General features: G+C 46.1%; 1 protein-coding gene across 1 annotated transcript; it reads left to right on the top strand.

Annotated features, from left to right (window-relative positions):
- Positions 1–395: 395 nt before the first annotated feature.
- LOC135903088 (uncharacterized) lies at positions 396–14,673 on the top strand. Its single transcript, XM_065433471.2, has 5 exons — positions 396–490; positions 7,922–8,054; positions 9,024–9,092; positions 10,159–10,239; positions 12,551–14,673. Exons 2-5 carry the CDS (start codon positions 8,006–8,008, stop codon positions 13,054–13,056), a joined length of 705 nt encoding a protein of 234 aa, XP_065289543.2. The 5' UTR covers positions 396–490; positions 7,922–8,005; the 3' UTR covers positions 13,057–14,673.
- Positions 14,674–16,641: the final 1,968 nt, after the last annotated feature.

Below are 16,641 nucleotides of genomic sequence, written 5' to 3' on the forward strand. Positions count from 1 at the left end.
AGAGAAAATGTTTTTTTTTCTTTCGGATTCGGCTTCCCGACACTCCAGTAGGACGTGGAGGACGGTCAGCCTCTCCCCGCATCTACCACAGGTTGGAGGCTCGTTTCCCGTGTGTAAGAAGTTATGTGTGCCAAAAGTGTGTCCTATTCTTAGACGGCAGAATAGGACATCTGTCCGGCGGGATTTTGTTACAGGAGGCCAGAAACCTAATTGTGGCTTTATTACATGCAGTTGCTTCTAAGAGAACAGACCGCCGCAGTTCAAAGGAACGCGTAGCGAGCGCTCTACTTTTTCACTCGGATTTGCTCCACCGCGCGCGCGCGCTCAAGATCGCGGAACAACACAGCGCCGGAGAAAGGTGATCCCTACAGAGAGCTGCACCGCCGCTGCGAAGCCCAGCCAAAGGAGATCGTATGTCAGCCATCTCGCGTCGCTACGAAAACACGACAGTCGTTCGTCATGCCTTGGATATAACAGCAAATCCTCCACGGTAAGTGAATTCTAACTTAGGTGCACATTCTACGTATATGTCATGCTATCGCCAGGAAGTCGTCGCTGCGCTTAGCCGACGCGATTGACAAAGGACTAGGCATACGCGCTGTGTCTCTCCATGTCAATCGAAAAAGCCAGTCGTCGCGATAACTGCATGTGATTTTATCACGTTGCCGTTGTCCGTAAGAGTTTTAAAGATCGCAAACGCTACCAGAACTATGGTATGTTCAATAAGACGCCAGGCGAGAGGACGCTTAAAATGGTTCGTTCACCAGCCCGTGATTCCGAGCCTATGCGGAGCGTTATTAGCGTGCGTTTTGTTTGTTTGAATTTATTCAGTTTAGCAGTCTACTGTGTACGGAACGCTGTTGAACTAAGGAATCACATAACAGAAGGCGTCATTTTGCTGGCAGCATGCTTTTTTTATAAATAAACCGCGCGCTTGACGGTGTCTCGCGCAGGGGGAAACTGCGACCACTGAAGTTACGTGCAGCACCAGTGCTAGTTAGAAACTTTGCCGCAGGCATTCAGCTGCATGCTGCAAGAGGTCAGTTGGGCGCGTTATCTTGAACTTACTGAAAACGCATGAGGAATCCATGTTTTATGCTGAAAAAAGTATGAACCCCATATAAGCGATCTTGCGCGCGGCAGCTACAAGCGACGCGATGGAGATGGCTGTCGCGTTCGCTCGTCGCCTACAAGTCGTACTCCGTGCGAGCGACGATATTGAGCGACGCCTCCCCGGTGTTGCCGGCATGAGGGCTGCAATCACGCGTGACGCGTGCTTTAGTAATTTACGTTGATGTATTTTACTTAAAAAGTAGCATAAAATATTTCCGGAGGTCTTGCCGTAGGTTCTTATCCTTGCACGTATAAAAATTGAATCATTTGCTCGTTCCGCGCTACAATCGGTAGTATTTGAGCGATGTATGTAGTACATCTAGTTCCGGCTTCGTGCTATTGGCTAGTCGCTCATAGCACTTTCAGGCAACGAGCGATGACTGCTAGATTTCCAGAACCAAGCCATCTGTTCAAGCGACGGCCCGTTTTGTCGCTCATCGCCGTCGCGCACTAAATCGCTCTCACAGTGTTTATCCCTAAGACTGAACTGTTTTTGCTCATGTATTAAAATGGTGTGGTTATAGGTAGGTCTGGTTTTCTCTCCTGTTGCGGTTTTCGTGCATGGTGCGAAACTGAAAGGATGCTCATGTCTACGAACTCGGTGAATTGTCGAGCAGCTAGTTATGCATCGGCATCGAATATAACGGCTGCTGTGTGGAATTACAATTGCGAGGGCGCTTTGCATACGCTTATTGTTTTGGACATGCCTGTGCATTTGCTAATATGAGTTGGCGTGTCAGAGTTATGTCATATGAATAGCTAAATCAGCCTTCCTTTGGGGGTTACAAGCGTAATGTGTGCATTTTGCTATTGCATGGCAGATCAAAATGTGTTTATCGCTTTAATATTTTTAGTAGAGAAATAAAATATGAAAATAAAATGTTGTGTAACGAAGAAGAGTAGCCGCCTGCGCCACAGCACCATCGCTACCGGCATGAGCTCGTGGTTGCTGTCTTTCGCCGAACGCTTGTGACAGCTACCCGTTCGCGCCCGTTGCTAATAAATCTCTTAGCAAGTGGTGGACGTGCTGGGTTTCGACCACCCTGGAACTTCGGAGTCGCACTCTACCCCCCATCATGCCCGACGACGCACGCACTCCTCCAGCTCCTCCAACGGCGCCGGCCACCTTGGTTTGTGCCGGTGCCTTGCGTCAGCGAGATCCCCCTATCTTCTCCGGCACAGATGACAAAGACGTTGAAGATTGGATCTCGTCTTATGAGCGAGTGAGTGCCCATAACCAGTGGGACGACGTTACCAAGTTGAGAAACGTCGCCTTTTATCTTACGGACGTTGCGAAACTATGGTTTCTCAACCATGAAGCCGACCTCACTTCGTGGTTGGTCTTCAAGACCAACTTTACCCAAGTTTTTGGTCGGCCTGCAGTAAGAAAGCTTCGTGCAGAACAACGTTTGCGCACACGTTCCCAAGAGACCGGAGAAAACTTCACGAGCTACATTGAGGACATTGTCGACCTTTGCAAACGGGTGAATGCGTCAATGTCAGAGGAGGAGAAGATCAAACATATAATGAAGGGTATTCAGGACGACGCATTTCAAATGTTATTATCGAAGAGTCCTCACTCTGTCGCTGAAGTCATCGAATTGTGCCAGAGTTACGACGAGTTGCGCAGGCAACGGCTTCACACCCGACGTCCCACCCCGCCCGCCGACTCTCTATCCAGCCTTGGGGTCGACGACTACAACCATGCTACTCTCTTCATCAAAATCCAGGAATTCGTTCGCGCAGAGGTCGCCCGCCAGCTATCGTTGATATCTTCTGTCCAGGAACCACCCCCTGCTTTGCATCCTACGATCCGCGACTTCATTCAAGAACAAGTCTCTCAAGCCGTTCCTCCAGCCGTTGAGCAGCCACCAGTCACGGCTCCTCTCACATACGCTGAAGCAGTTTCCCGATCTCGTCCACAAGCGCCCCTGCCGCCCTCTATGCATCGACCACCGACATTTTTGCCGCCATCTATGCCGCTTCACGACCGCCGGCATTTTCCTCCTATGCCGCTGCCCGACCGACAGCCTTTTCCGAATGCTCAACCGCGACTCGGACCTTACCCCCACCAGTGGCGCACCTTCGATGACCGCCCAATATGTTTTGCTTGCGGCGGTGCTGGTCACGTGGCGCGCCATTGTCGTCGTGGCATGCCTCCTCTTCAGAACATCCGGCGGGCGCCACCTTTCCCCGCTCCGTTTTCCTCGTCGCCTTCCAGCCTTCCTACTTCTTCCTTTTCCCCTGACCGCCCAACCGCCTCTACTCGCCGCTCACCATCTCCCCGCCGTCGCTCGCTTTCTCCGATGCGGCGTCGTCCCGTGTCCACCGAGCAGGAAAACTGATGGCCGCAGTTCCCGAGGCACGAACTGCGTCCACGTCGCAATGCCCAAGTCCTCGTCCCTCTCCAGCCAACGTCATCGAAGTCTCTGTCGAAGGAATCGCCGTCCTGGCGCTTGTAGATACAGGAGCCGCCGTATCCGTAATTTCCGCCGAACTCTGCCGCACACTACGAAAGGTTTTGACGCCTCTCTCCGACTTCTCCCTTCGAACCGCGAACGCTCAAAATATAACGCCTCTCGCTGCCTGTACTGCTCGCGTCTTCATTCAAGGTCTACTGTATACCGTCGAATTCGTCGTGCTGCCCACTTGTTCCCATGACATCATATTAGGCTGGGACTTCCTTGCAAATAATAACGCCGTTATTGACTGTTGTCACGCCGAACTCGAACTTTCTGCACTTCCAGACGTCGAGCCTATCGACAACGACCCTTCCAGTGTTAAACTGTTTGTTTCCGAAGACAATTCCGTCCCTCCACGCTCTTCCCTGCTTGTGCCTGTGTCGTGCGCCGCTATTTCTGATGCCACTGTTTTCTTTACGCCCTCTGAGCTGTTCATTCGCCGCCGATGTTCTCCGCTGCCCTTTGCTCTCCTTACTCTTCGCAATGGCGTCACGAAAATGGTCGTCGACAATCCCACAGCCTGCCCTTTAGCTTTATCTCATGGTGAATGCCTAGGCCTTGTTCAACCAGTCGACACCTTTTGCATCTTTGACACTCCTGCCGTTTCTACTTCTGCGGGCCTTGGCGCACTTACTTGTGACTCTGCGGTTGATCAGTCACTCCTCGACGCTTTCCACTGCTCCATCGACGATGGCACGTCATCTTCAGAACGAAGCCAGCTTATTGCTCTCCTGCAGAGGTTCCGCGCTTCTTTCGACAGCCATGCTTCCGGTTTGGGCCGCACATCGACCGTTTTTCACCAAATAGATACCGGCAGTCACGCACCTTTACGGCAGCGCCCTTACCGAGTTTCCGCCTCTGAGCGCCGTGTCATTGACCACCAGGTTGCTGACATGCTCAAGCGTGGCGTTGTGCAGCCTTCCAACAGTCCCTGGGCATCACCGGTCGTCCTCGTTAAGAAAAAGGATGGCTCTATTCGATTCTGCGTCGACTACCGACGTCTGAACAAGATAACGCGCAAGGACGTTTACCCGTTACCGCGCATCGACGACGCCCTCGACTGTTTGCAGGGAGCTGAATTCTTTTCTTCGCTGGATTTACGTTCCGGATACTGGCAAGTCCCCTTGGCACCATCTGATCGACCTAAAACAGCATTTGTGACACCTGACGGATTGTACGAATTCATCGTAATGCCTTTCGGCCTGTGCAATGCTCCCGCCACTTTTGAGAGAATGATGGATAATATTTTACGCGGCCTCAAATGGAACACATGTTTATGCTACCTGGATGACGTAGTTGTCTTTTCCGCTGATTTCCAAACCCATCTCAGCCGTCTCGAGCAAGTTCTCAAATGCCTTACTGTCGCGGGACTTCAACTTAACTTAAAAAAATGTCGTTTTGGTGCCCGAAAGCTCCCTATTCTTGGCCATGTTGTATCACGAGACGGCGTCCTTCCGGATCCAGCCAAGCTCCGCGCTGTCACCGACTTTCCGCAACCAAAGAAGTTAAAAGAGCTTCAAAGTTTTCTTGGTTTATGCTCATACTTCCGACGTTTCATTCGAAATTTCGCTTCCATAAGTGCACCCCTGACAGCCCTTCTAAGTGGCGACAAAGAACTTTCCGCTTGGTCGCCCGCCTGTGATGACGCCTTCACGAAATTACGCCGCCTGCTAACCTCGCCACCTATCCTCCGCCACTTCGATCCTGCAGCGCCCACAGAGGTCCACACCGATGCCAGCGGCATCGGACTTGGCGCCGTACTCGCACAACGAAAAGCGGGCTTTGATGAATATGTCGTTGCCTACGCGAGCCGAACCCTGACAAAGGCCGAGGCTAATTACTCTGTTACAGAGAAAGAGTGTTTAGCCATTATTTGGGCCCTTGGAAAATTCCGTCCTTATTTGTATGGTCACCCTTTCGATGTCATCACTGACCATCACGCCCTTTGTTGGCTGTCTACCCTTAAGGACCCATCTGGCCGACTTGCTCGCTGGGCCCTTAAGCTACAGGAATACGACATCCGCGTCCTCTACCGTTCCGGCCGCAAACACACGGACGCTGACGCCCTTTCTCGCTCACCGGTCTCCGCTGACTGCGCTTGCCTATCCGCCCTTGAGCCTACAGTTCCATCTCATGCACTGCGCAACATGCCGTCGGAGCAGCGCAAGGATCCCTGGATCAGTGCTCTCATCAGCATCCTTTCTGATCCATCCACCTCATCACCATTGCGCGCTCTTCGCCGCCAGGCTACCCACTTCTGCATTCGCGACGGCCTTCTTTATCGTCGTAATTACCTCTCTGACGGTCGCAAGTGGCTTCTCGTGATACCCCGCCATCTCCGTGACCTTATCTGCGACGCTCTCCACGCAGACCCTCAGTGCGCACATGCCGGCCTCTTCAAGACCTATGCTCGACTACGCATCCGATTTTATTGGCGAGGCATGTATAACTACGTCAGAAAGTTCATTCGCTCCTGCGCTCCGTGCCAACGCCGAAAATTACCTCCCGGACAAGTCTACCCGTCACAACCCCTTCCCTGCCCTCGTCGGCCTTTTGATCGTGTTGGCATAGACATCTACGGACCGCTACCCTCCACACCAGCAGGCAACCGCTGGATTATTGTTGCAGTGGATCACTTAACCCGCTATGCTGAAACAGCTGCTCTGCCGACTGCCACCGCCCGCGACGTTGCATCGTTCCTATTACGACATTTCGTTCTTCGCCACGGTGCCCCTCGCGAACTTCTGAGCGACAGAGGCCGCGCCTTTCTTTCCGATGCTTTGAAGGCACTACTCGACGAATGCCGAATCGTTCACCGCACCAGTACAGCGTACCATCCGCAAACTAACGGCATGACCGAGCGCTTCAACCGTACTCTTGGCGATATGCTCTCCATGTACGTCGCCTCTGATCATTCAAACTGGGACCAAGTTCTCCCTTTCGTGACGTATGCGTACAATACTGCGACCCAGGCAACTACTGGTTTTTCCCCTTACTTTCTCCTATACGGACGAGAACCTTCTACTACTCTCGATACTATTCTGTCATATACACCTGACGCGTCCGAAAGTACTCCGCTATCTGAAGCTGCTCGTCATGCTGAGGAATGCCGCCAGCTTGCCCGCTCTTTTTCCACCGAGGACCAGTGGCAGCAGCAATCCCGTCAACCTGCCGGCCGTTCTGCACCAACTTTTTTGCCTGGCTCTCTCGTATGGCTTCGGGTACCCGCTACTACACCCGGCCTCTCCTCAAAACTTGTCGCAAAGTACCTAGGACCCTACCGCGTTCTCGAGCAAACGTCCTCCGTCAATTACATCGTAGAGCCCCTCACGCCATCGACGGACCTACGCCATCGCGGCCGCGAACTTGTCCACGTCTCTCGCCTTAAGCCGTACTACGACCCAATAGTAGTCTCTTCGCCTTGAGCCGCCAGGATGGCGCCTTTTTCTGCGGAGGGCGATTGTAACGAAGAAGAGTAGCCGCCTGCGCCACAGGACCATCGCTACCGGCATGAGCTCGTGGTTGCTGTCTTTCGCCGAACGCTTGTGACAGCTACCCGTTCGCGCCCGTTGCTAATAAATCTCTTAGCAGTTGCTTTAATTCCGTGTAACCAGTCTGTCGTACACAGAACAATAGGTTGGTGTAATAAACCAATTACTGCGGTTTAACTGCAACTTTTACATGCCTTCAAGAATCTAAAATGCTAGATTTCAAACTGCAGCAGTAGTCGGGTCTGTCAAAAATGAACTCCATTGTGCACCTCATACATGAAAATAAGTTCATGCTTTTTAGTAAGCTTAGATGCAGGCCGCAGTGAACTTTCTTGTTAGTATTGAAATGTGGGTAAGCTTGCCATAACAAGCCTCGTTGCCCTTTTTTATAGGAACATCCATATATCCATTGAACTGAAGGACAATATTTTCATCCCTACTGAGCATCATGTTTGCAGCTATAATCCTCAAATTATGGCTTCAGCAGTGGCACAACCAGGGATGGTGCGGGGGGCACACTGGGCACGTGCTTAGGATGTGTCACAAATGGTGTTTGCGATACACCAGGCTCATGGCAGACCTATGATGTCTGAAAATGACCAATATTCTATTCATTAGCAGGAGTATTTTAACATTCGTGCCGAACGAGGATGAACTGTCCGTTATTTCTTTTTTGTGTAAATCTAAAATTGAAGTTAATTTAGCAGTTGACTGTTGCAGTCATTTGGATGTTTTGCATGCATTTCACTAAGAAGACTAAGAGCTAAGACTTTCTTTTATTGCCATGGCCTTTACTGTCTTGATGTTGTTTTGCACCATGCCCTTGTGTTGACTTTTGCATATGATATTTTTCAGGCACCCGCTTTATATAACTCAAGAAGGCAGCTGCAAGAACACGAGGATGTGAAAGAGCCAGTGGAGCGTAGTGCAGAGGAACCAATGCCAAAAAATCAAAATACATTGCCATGCAATTTGGACAAGAAAACTAGTATGTGGGTATATTGGGTGTACCATTTGACCAAATGTAACCAAAATGAAGATACAGTATGTTACACCAAGATGAAAATTCTCACGTGCTCCAGGCAGTCATCTTAACATGGTATACTTATGTAATGTCTCCGATTGGAAAGTCAAATCAAGTATGTTCTCTGGAGACAAACACATAGCAGCAAGTGTCATTGAAAAGTTAGAAATGTGTTTTAAAAAAGCTGATTAGTTCTGAGAAGTGACTGCTTTTTGTCTTGCCTCTCAACAGATACATCCATGTGATAAAAAAATAGTGGTACAATGAAATTGCGTATTTGCTTAGTGACATGATACATACTTGCAATGAGCACGGTGCCTGTGTTTACTATAAAAAGCAACAGCCCATGCTTGGTTAGGTTAGGCCCACTACAACATGCAGGCATGGGTGATTGGCGCTTTTTTTTATTTCTGTGTCGTAAGGTTTATTGACGTGCGTATAAGTGCAATGGCACGCAGTATGGCTAGTACAAAAAGGGGGGGGGGGGTGGGGAGGCAGATATATGTAGCTCACTGTACACGACACAGGGCAAAGGAAATCCGTGTTCAGCAACCATGTTAAATACTATGTACGTAAATTTTACAACGCTACTCATTCGAAGTACATACAGGTGCATACTGAAGAAAAGTTTTCTAGGGTACATAATTTAGTGCGTAATTTACACTAATTTTGCTCTAACCACTAGACATAATAATTTGAATATACTGCACGGAAAAACCTAGAGTGAATTAAATTGTGCGTCAGCTTCGTGTGTATAGATATAGTCTTTCCTATGCATTAGGTTTTTCACGTAATGCATTACCAGTTGACAGCCTATCTTATGTGTACTCTGTTTACATTACAGTTTATTAGTTTACTCATTTGTTTTGCAACTTATGAAATGCCGGTGTATATATATTTTCAACATTTGACATAACCCTGTCTGTTTTGTAGGGACAACCCAGGACGTGCATTTCTCAGCACCCAGTCAACTGCCAGAAGTGACTCGAACACAGGCCATCAGTAAGTGGACATCAGTTGGAATTTCACATTATGCAGTTGGCTGCTGCCTTGTACTAAAGCTTTTTTTTTTAATCAGATGGTGGTGTCTTCTAATGTACATTTTGACCACAAAGGTGCGATCATGTCTCACAGAGGCATATATGGTTGCTATTCTCTGCGAGGGACGTGTTCTCGTGTTCGTGAAGCAGTTGTGTTTGGCAGTATTGTCGCCCAATGAGTCAGATATAAACACTGTAACTCGCCACTGCTGGGAAGTAGTTGCGAGAAACACAATATATTATGACGCTGTAAAGTTATTTCATTAATTCGAAGGAAAATTTTGCAGCAGGAAAAAAAGGTTGCTCTTCCAGGTAAACATGCCTTTTTCTCCCAAGTTATTTAACCAAACCGTGGATGCGTGAAATTCATGACTTATGAATAGATTTTATTTCATCCTTTAGTAATGCTTCCAAAAGAGACTAGAAATAGCATGTGACTACCTCTCCAATCAGCAGATCATACACTTACAGTCATAAGTGGTAGTTCCATGCAGTCTCGCACTCTATATAACCTTTCCTTTCAGCAGCATTGTAACTGGCGGCTGCGTTTTCAGAAGGAGGAGTGCACTTGGAACTGTATATGTATGTGTGAATTCGGTTTTCTTTGTATGTGTCGGCTCACTGACACAAACAGTGCAAAAATCAGTTGTACCATGAGGCTGATGACGCCTTCTGCTGCTAGAAATGCGGCACTTCATATTTTATAGTACTGCATGACATTTAAATCAAAGCTAGCACATAAGATGATCAAGAAAACTAACCGCTGTTATAACTGTTTTCCTCAAAGAAAGCTTGTCCTTTATGGACTGTGTTAATCTGAGCTCTCCACCGATGTTTCAGTAGTATCATCCATCCCTTAGTGAGAGAGATTGGGGGCAATTAATCGTTTTAGTCTTTAAGTGGTGTCCTAATTATGTGTATTTGTTCCAACAAAGTTGTCTAGATTACTTTATTGTGTAGTGTAAAGCTTATGAAACCATCAGCAACTAGTGAGTTGCTAACATGCATGTGCATTTGTCACTATACAGGTGGCACTCGGCTGTACCACTGCAGTGCTGCGGAAATTGCCAGCACCAGCGGCTTTGCAACAGCTGTTTCACAGCATGTCGGTATGTGCTAATCTATAGTTTTGTTGGGATGAGTTAGTATTATAGACCACTGCTACTCTGTATTGTGACAGATCCATATGATAAGTGATGTAATGGGCACAGCGAAAACATGTGAATGTTTTACTATGCTACATAAAAAGGCTCTCCTTTTCGTCACTGGAGCAGGGGAGAAGAGCATGCAGGCACTCCTGAATGTACATATATTTCAAAACATGAGAGAGACATATATATATATATATATATATACACACACATACAATTAAACTAAAATCAGGGATATTCTATCTTTCATTTCGAATTGACTTGTACAGCGCAAAAATACAACACAGACCAGAGAGAAGCCCGCATGTTAACAGGTATGATACACACAATAATTCAACAGGTTTGATACTTCAGGTGTGCTATTTTATGCAAGGGGGAAGGGAAAGGGGATAAAACCAGAAAAAGGAGTGGAGTGGAAAATAAAGGAATCGTGCCAAAAAGCATGAGAAACATTGTGCAGCCAGGATTGCCAGCAGGACATCTAAAAAGCACTGATAAAATTACATACAGGGCAACCTTACGTATTGTTTGTTTCAATAAACTCAGATCACATGCAGCCATTACTGCAATCAAGTTGTTTCCTTATGTCATGAGGGAATGATGCGGGCCCAAAAAACTGTTTAGAGCTGAAGGATTATGTTCCATGCTTGCCTCATTACCTGCTTTTTATCATATTATCAGCTGCTTATGTTAGGGACAAAAAGTAAGAGTACGAGCTTTTTCCTAATTCGCCATTCCACACAGCATGTCTTTGTGACTATATGTACATGCAGATGATCCATAGATGAAAAATATTCAGTACAGTAGAATCTCATTACAAGATACACTTGGTTGTAAGAGACATCTGAAAAAGGTTTGGTTGGTTTGCCACATTAACAACACTGTACACAAGAGTCACCTTTGTTACTAACGACTTTTTAAGTATTCACTACTTCGAAGGGACACAACCCAGACACATTCACTTCATGCACCTTGTGTGCTCCGAAGGGCGTAAAGATCATGCAATCCTCACACAGTTCAAGTGTGCATGTCTCTTTAGCATGAACTAGAAAAGGAGGGCAACGAGGACAGTGCAGGGCAGAAAGTGTCGACAGTTGAAGCTGACGAGCGTCTAAGAGCACCTCAAAGGCACTGCGAGCAACAAGGCTTGCAAAGTGAAGTGTTTAACTTCCAGAAGTTAGGGAGGAAGCTAACACAATCTACAGTCACTAAAAAGCTGTGAATGTCTTCTTTAAAGGGCCCCTAAACCACCGAGGTTGAAATTCAGTTGCGGTGTTGCAGTTGTACATGTTAAGGCAACGAACACGTAGCCACGAGAATTTTTCAAAACGGTGCAGTAATAGTGGAGCTACGTGTTTGATTATCGAAAAGTAGTCCCCGCTCATTTTACTCTTTCATCTGGTACACGCCATCTGGACAGTATCGTCTTTTCCTCGCCTAGTACACCTCCAAATGTTACGGGACAGGCCATCACCAACGATCTCTGTTGCTGCCGCGCAGGCCCGTCATCCTGCGAGGGGTGGCGCTAATGACCTTGCCAATACAATGGAACTGTATGGTGACTCTAGTTGAAGAGCCTCATAGGGAGACCCTTCCGTTGGCATTTCTGTTCTTTGCCCCCATTGGCTGCCCACAATGGCATCGCGAGCAACGCGACGAGGAAGGAGTGTGCATTTGCTTGCAGGCCTCGCCGGCAGTCGTACACTTTCGTTCGACCAATCGACAGCACTGGAAACTGGTGACATCATCAGAGACAGCCTGATGATGTCAGGACAAACTGGGGGGTGCAGGATAGGTCCAGACAGGCGCATGGGGTCGTTTTCGTCATATTGTGGTGCTCCCACAGTGCTACGCACTGTGGCGTTTGGCGTCGTCAATTGTGACGCCATTGTGATTTTGATGCGCATGTTTACTTGAAATGTTCAAAAAATGTCAAGTGGTTTAGGGGCCCTTCAAGCCACCCTGAGCAATTATTCCTTCAGATATATCTAAACATACTTTAGTGATGATGCATAATAAGCTGACCTAGTCTGGCTCCTCAGTGTTTTAAAATTTTTGGTTTCGAGAGACATGTTTCCCGTGCCTCTTGAGTATCTCTTCTAATGAGGCTTAACTGTAATGTACGCACACAATTGTGTAACTCCTCCTGCAAGTATTATTCCTTAAGCCTGGTCACTGATGTGCAAAGCTTGTGGTTAAGTTTTGATGTCCGTACTTCTTAGAGCTATGTTTATTAATTCAGGCTGTTCTTATTGGTTCTTCGATGCAGGAGACAATGCCTACGAAATTATTGGCCCTGATGACGAGAGCTCTCAAGGGGCAAACCACATCTCTGTTGCAGAAGTGAGCCCGATACCACCTGAAGTTACCATGACAGGTGGCACGGCAGCAATAGATACAGAGACGACCATGTCTACTGCAGCTGCAACAGTGTACGAGGCAAGCAGCAGTGTGTCAGCATCAGCAGCAGTGTCAGAAGGAACCGCACCAGGCCTGGTAGAGCAACATGTGTGCTATCACTGTGACTTTTTTTGTAGTGCATTTGCTCAACATACAAAAGCTTTTCACCATGACTGTGAGCCAGTGTTCTTGTGCAGCAAGTGCGAGACTAAGTTAGGTGTTATAACACAGTACAAGCATCACTTTAAAATATGCAAACATATTACAGTTGTTGCCTCCCCAGCCAGCCCACATAGCGACAACAACGTGGAACACATGGTGGGACACACCTCTTCCCCATTAGAAGATAGTAGAGACTGTCAGTGTTGTTGCTAGATTAACTGGTCTTTGTAGGCAACTAGAAGGACAACACAGGTGTCATAAGATTGTTGTTTATGTTGTTGTTGAAGAGGTAAAAAAGAAGTTTGATGCAGCTGAAGTGCCAACTGATATTGAGCAAATCAAAAACAACCACCTGAGAAAGCAACACTATCGAAATTTGGGTATCTATGTGCCGCCAACTCTGGTAAAGATGGCATGGGACAGAAGTGTGATGAAAATCACACAGACACTGCTGTTCCATCACTGGTCACAGTGAGCACTGACTTGTAGGGCAAGAGAGTCAACTGAAACGAACATTATGGCATAGTGTCATGCTCCCATGTGACCACTTTCCATGTTATTTTGCATGATACAGCTCAACCTCCAGAAACGAGACTGCAACTTGTCTGTAAAAAGCTTTCACAAAAAATTATTCACAACACTATTAACACAGCAGTATTTTCTTCTTTTGTGGGTTCGAGGTTCCCGGGTGTCCATTAATGCAAAAATTGCGGAAAAAAAGAACATGTGTCGTACTTACACCTTTTTAACAAGTACGAGGGCGACAGAACTTTTCTAGTCGTGCATCTTCATCATACTATCAAGTTTTTAAATGCCTTATAATTATTATTACCAGTTATATCTGAGTGCATTGTATGTATTTAGCAGGTGTAAAATCAGGTCAGTTGGATCAGATGCCTTATCTCCAAGAGAGCCCTATATTCAAGAAATTTGAATTAAAATAGGTACGTTACAGATGCAGTCTTTCAGCACTTTATTGCGTGTGGTTGAAGCATTGCTCAATGCTTTTGTGGATGGCAGTTTCAACCGGCACAGCACTTGCGCTTTGGTCACGTGTCTTCAAAGCGGTGTTTACCATTTGTGTTGATCTGTTTGTGTATTCATAGAGCAAGTTTTTAATTTATTTTTTCCGCATTCTTGTGCTTGCACTAAGCTTGTATAAGGCAGTTACAAAATGGGCGTCACTATAACGAACTGTTCTGTTGAGCTTACACTTGCAAATAATAGTGTTCAGATGGCCGCACTTCCATGTAGGTGCACCGATAGCTTTGGGTATGTTCTCATGTTTGTATAAATCTTATATAAGCTAGTTACAAATTGTATGTCACTAAGCATTGTGATAATCTTTAAAGAACTGCTTCGTTGGTTGTACACTTGTGAATTAGTATTGAGGCGGTGGTATTTCCATGTAGGCGCACTGCTATCTTTCTGTGTGCTCACTTGTTTGTATTAAGCATACAAGGGAGTTACAGCATGTACGTCACTAAGTGCTGTGATATTTTTAAAGAACTGCTTTGTTGGTTTTACACCTGTGAGTAATAGTACTCGGGTGGCACTAGTCGTGTGTAGGTACACAGGGACCATTTGTATACATTATGCTCATGTAAAGCAGTTACAAAATGTATTTCACTAATCACTGTGATATTTTTTGAAGAATTGCTGTGATGGTTTTACACATGTGAATAATAGTGGTCAGGACACAGTACTTGCGATGTATAGTTGAATTTATACAGTGCCAAGACATGGGCTGTATACGTACCAAAAGAAATGTATGTCATTATATTGTTGTGATTATTACTGTTTGGATTTTATTAAACTCTAATAACATTTTTTCTTTTATCTATTGAGGTATGGCGATTTGTCATGCAACCAAACTGAGGACCTGAACTTGTGTATACAAATAAACAGCTAATTTAAGAGTATACTGCTCATATTCTGCGAAACCAGTTTAACAAATCTTGTACTACAATGCTGGAAAAATGACAGAACTGACAGGCATGTACAGAAAGAGTTCTGCACTGGCTGAAGGACTGCCCCACACTGGAGTTGGTAATGTTGCGTTTATTGGAGTAGAACAGTAAGTGCACTTCTATTAAAAATGTGACAGTCAATGCAGAAACATAAGGCAGACAAGCAGATGTGGCACATTTTTTTCAGGGCTCTCCATGCCTACTACTGCATTTCTAGTCTTCCTGTGCTCTTCGTATAAGCCCCTGTTCAGCCAAGGTTTTTACTCCATGACAGTTGTTCTACTGGGTTCGTAGTAATATTGAAGAAAAAAATGCAATGGTTTTCAAGAACTTTCGAGGCCCCGACACAGTAACTTCAAGGACCTCGTGCGATTTGTTTTGTAGTTTGGACAGGCAATAACTTGTTCAACAACATCGTTAACTTTAATGCAAACAAAAGAAAACAAAACAAATCACATTTCACTGATTTCAAACATTTGAACGACTGCTAATTTGCCTTTCACCGCCAATCACTAAACGCACACAAGGAAGCATTTCAAGAAAGCGCTCTAAAGTTTTTCTGCAATAGCACAATTAACTACTTGGACCTGCAACATTTGCAGTTTTTGAATACTGTCTGGTTTGACAGTGTATGTGATGTCATCTGTTGCCTCAGCTTTTCACCACCAAATAAGCAAGTCATTTGTAATTTCCTTTTATTGTGTCTGTAGCTCTCGATTTACTCATCACGGCTTTTCTTTGAATGCCTCAACTGTTGAGCTTCCTGCTTCTGCTCCTCCAGGTACATTTGTCGCCGGTTCCGTGTGCCTAAAACTGGTATCTGCAGCTCCTTTGTAATTTCAACTTTAAGGATGTCGCTTTCCTTCTATTACCTCCACAGACAATTCTCTGTGACATGCGAAGAGTGTCACAGAAGGGAAAAAGAAACGCTTGGCAATGTCTGCTAAGTCTAGCCAAGTGTACAAATTTAAGGACTTTCCAGTACTTCTAAAAATTCCAGGGTTTTCAATGCCTTCAAAATGGCATTTTAGAAATAAAGGGTTTTCAAGGATCGCTACAAACCCTGGATTCTAGCACCTAAATAATTTTACAAGCTTATTTTGGCATGGAGTTTGGAAATTCATGCTTTTTAGCTAACGCTGCACTATCTCTATACATGGAAGCCACTAGAGCGCATCATATTGGAGTAAAGAAAAATACTGAAAGCTTTTAATACCACTCTTTTTCTATGGAGCTTCGTATTGCCTAGTTAAGTTTACGAATGTGCCTGGTTTTGGTGGGCGTTTCTTCGACATTTTCTGTGAGAAGTAGATGACTAACCCCCATATTCAGAAATGCATCTTAATACAAAGCTCATGCTTGACTTTATATAGACGACGCCTGGTGCGAACGCCCCCGGAGGCTCACTGCCTTTCTTTTGGTGCGTTCACGGCTTGCGTCATTTAGATCAAGTCAAGCATGGGCTTCAAGTGATGATGAATTTTGAATATGAGGGTAAGCGTGCGCAATTCCGGGCAACGCATTGTGCCATTGACACCGAGAGGAAACTGGGAAAACAAAGTTAACGCCCTATGCTCCTAAACTTTTGCCTACCTGTGGTGTGCGTGTATCGTGCAAGGAGGAACAGCGCAAACACCAGGACGAAAAAAAGCATCAACCACACCAGTGCTTCGTGGTGTGGTCCATGTTTTTGCGTCGTCCTTGCGTTGCGCTGTTTCTTCTAAAATGCTCAACCAACTAGCCGACAAGTCCATCCTGTGCATATATATTGAACACACGTATGAATGTAGATGGTCTTCGAAGCTTTTAGAACTAGCAGTGCACGCGT

The sequence above is a fragment of the Dermacentor albipictus genome, chromosome 1 (assembly GCF_038994185.2).
Source record: "Dermacentor albipictus isolate Rhodes 1998 colony chromosome 1, USDA_Dalb.pri_finalv2, whole genome shotgun sequence".
Classification (NCBI taxonomy): domain Eukaryota; kingdom Metazoa; phylum Arthropoda; class Arachnida; order Ixodida; family Ixodidae; genus Dermacentor; species Dermacentor albipictus.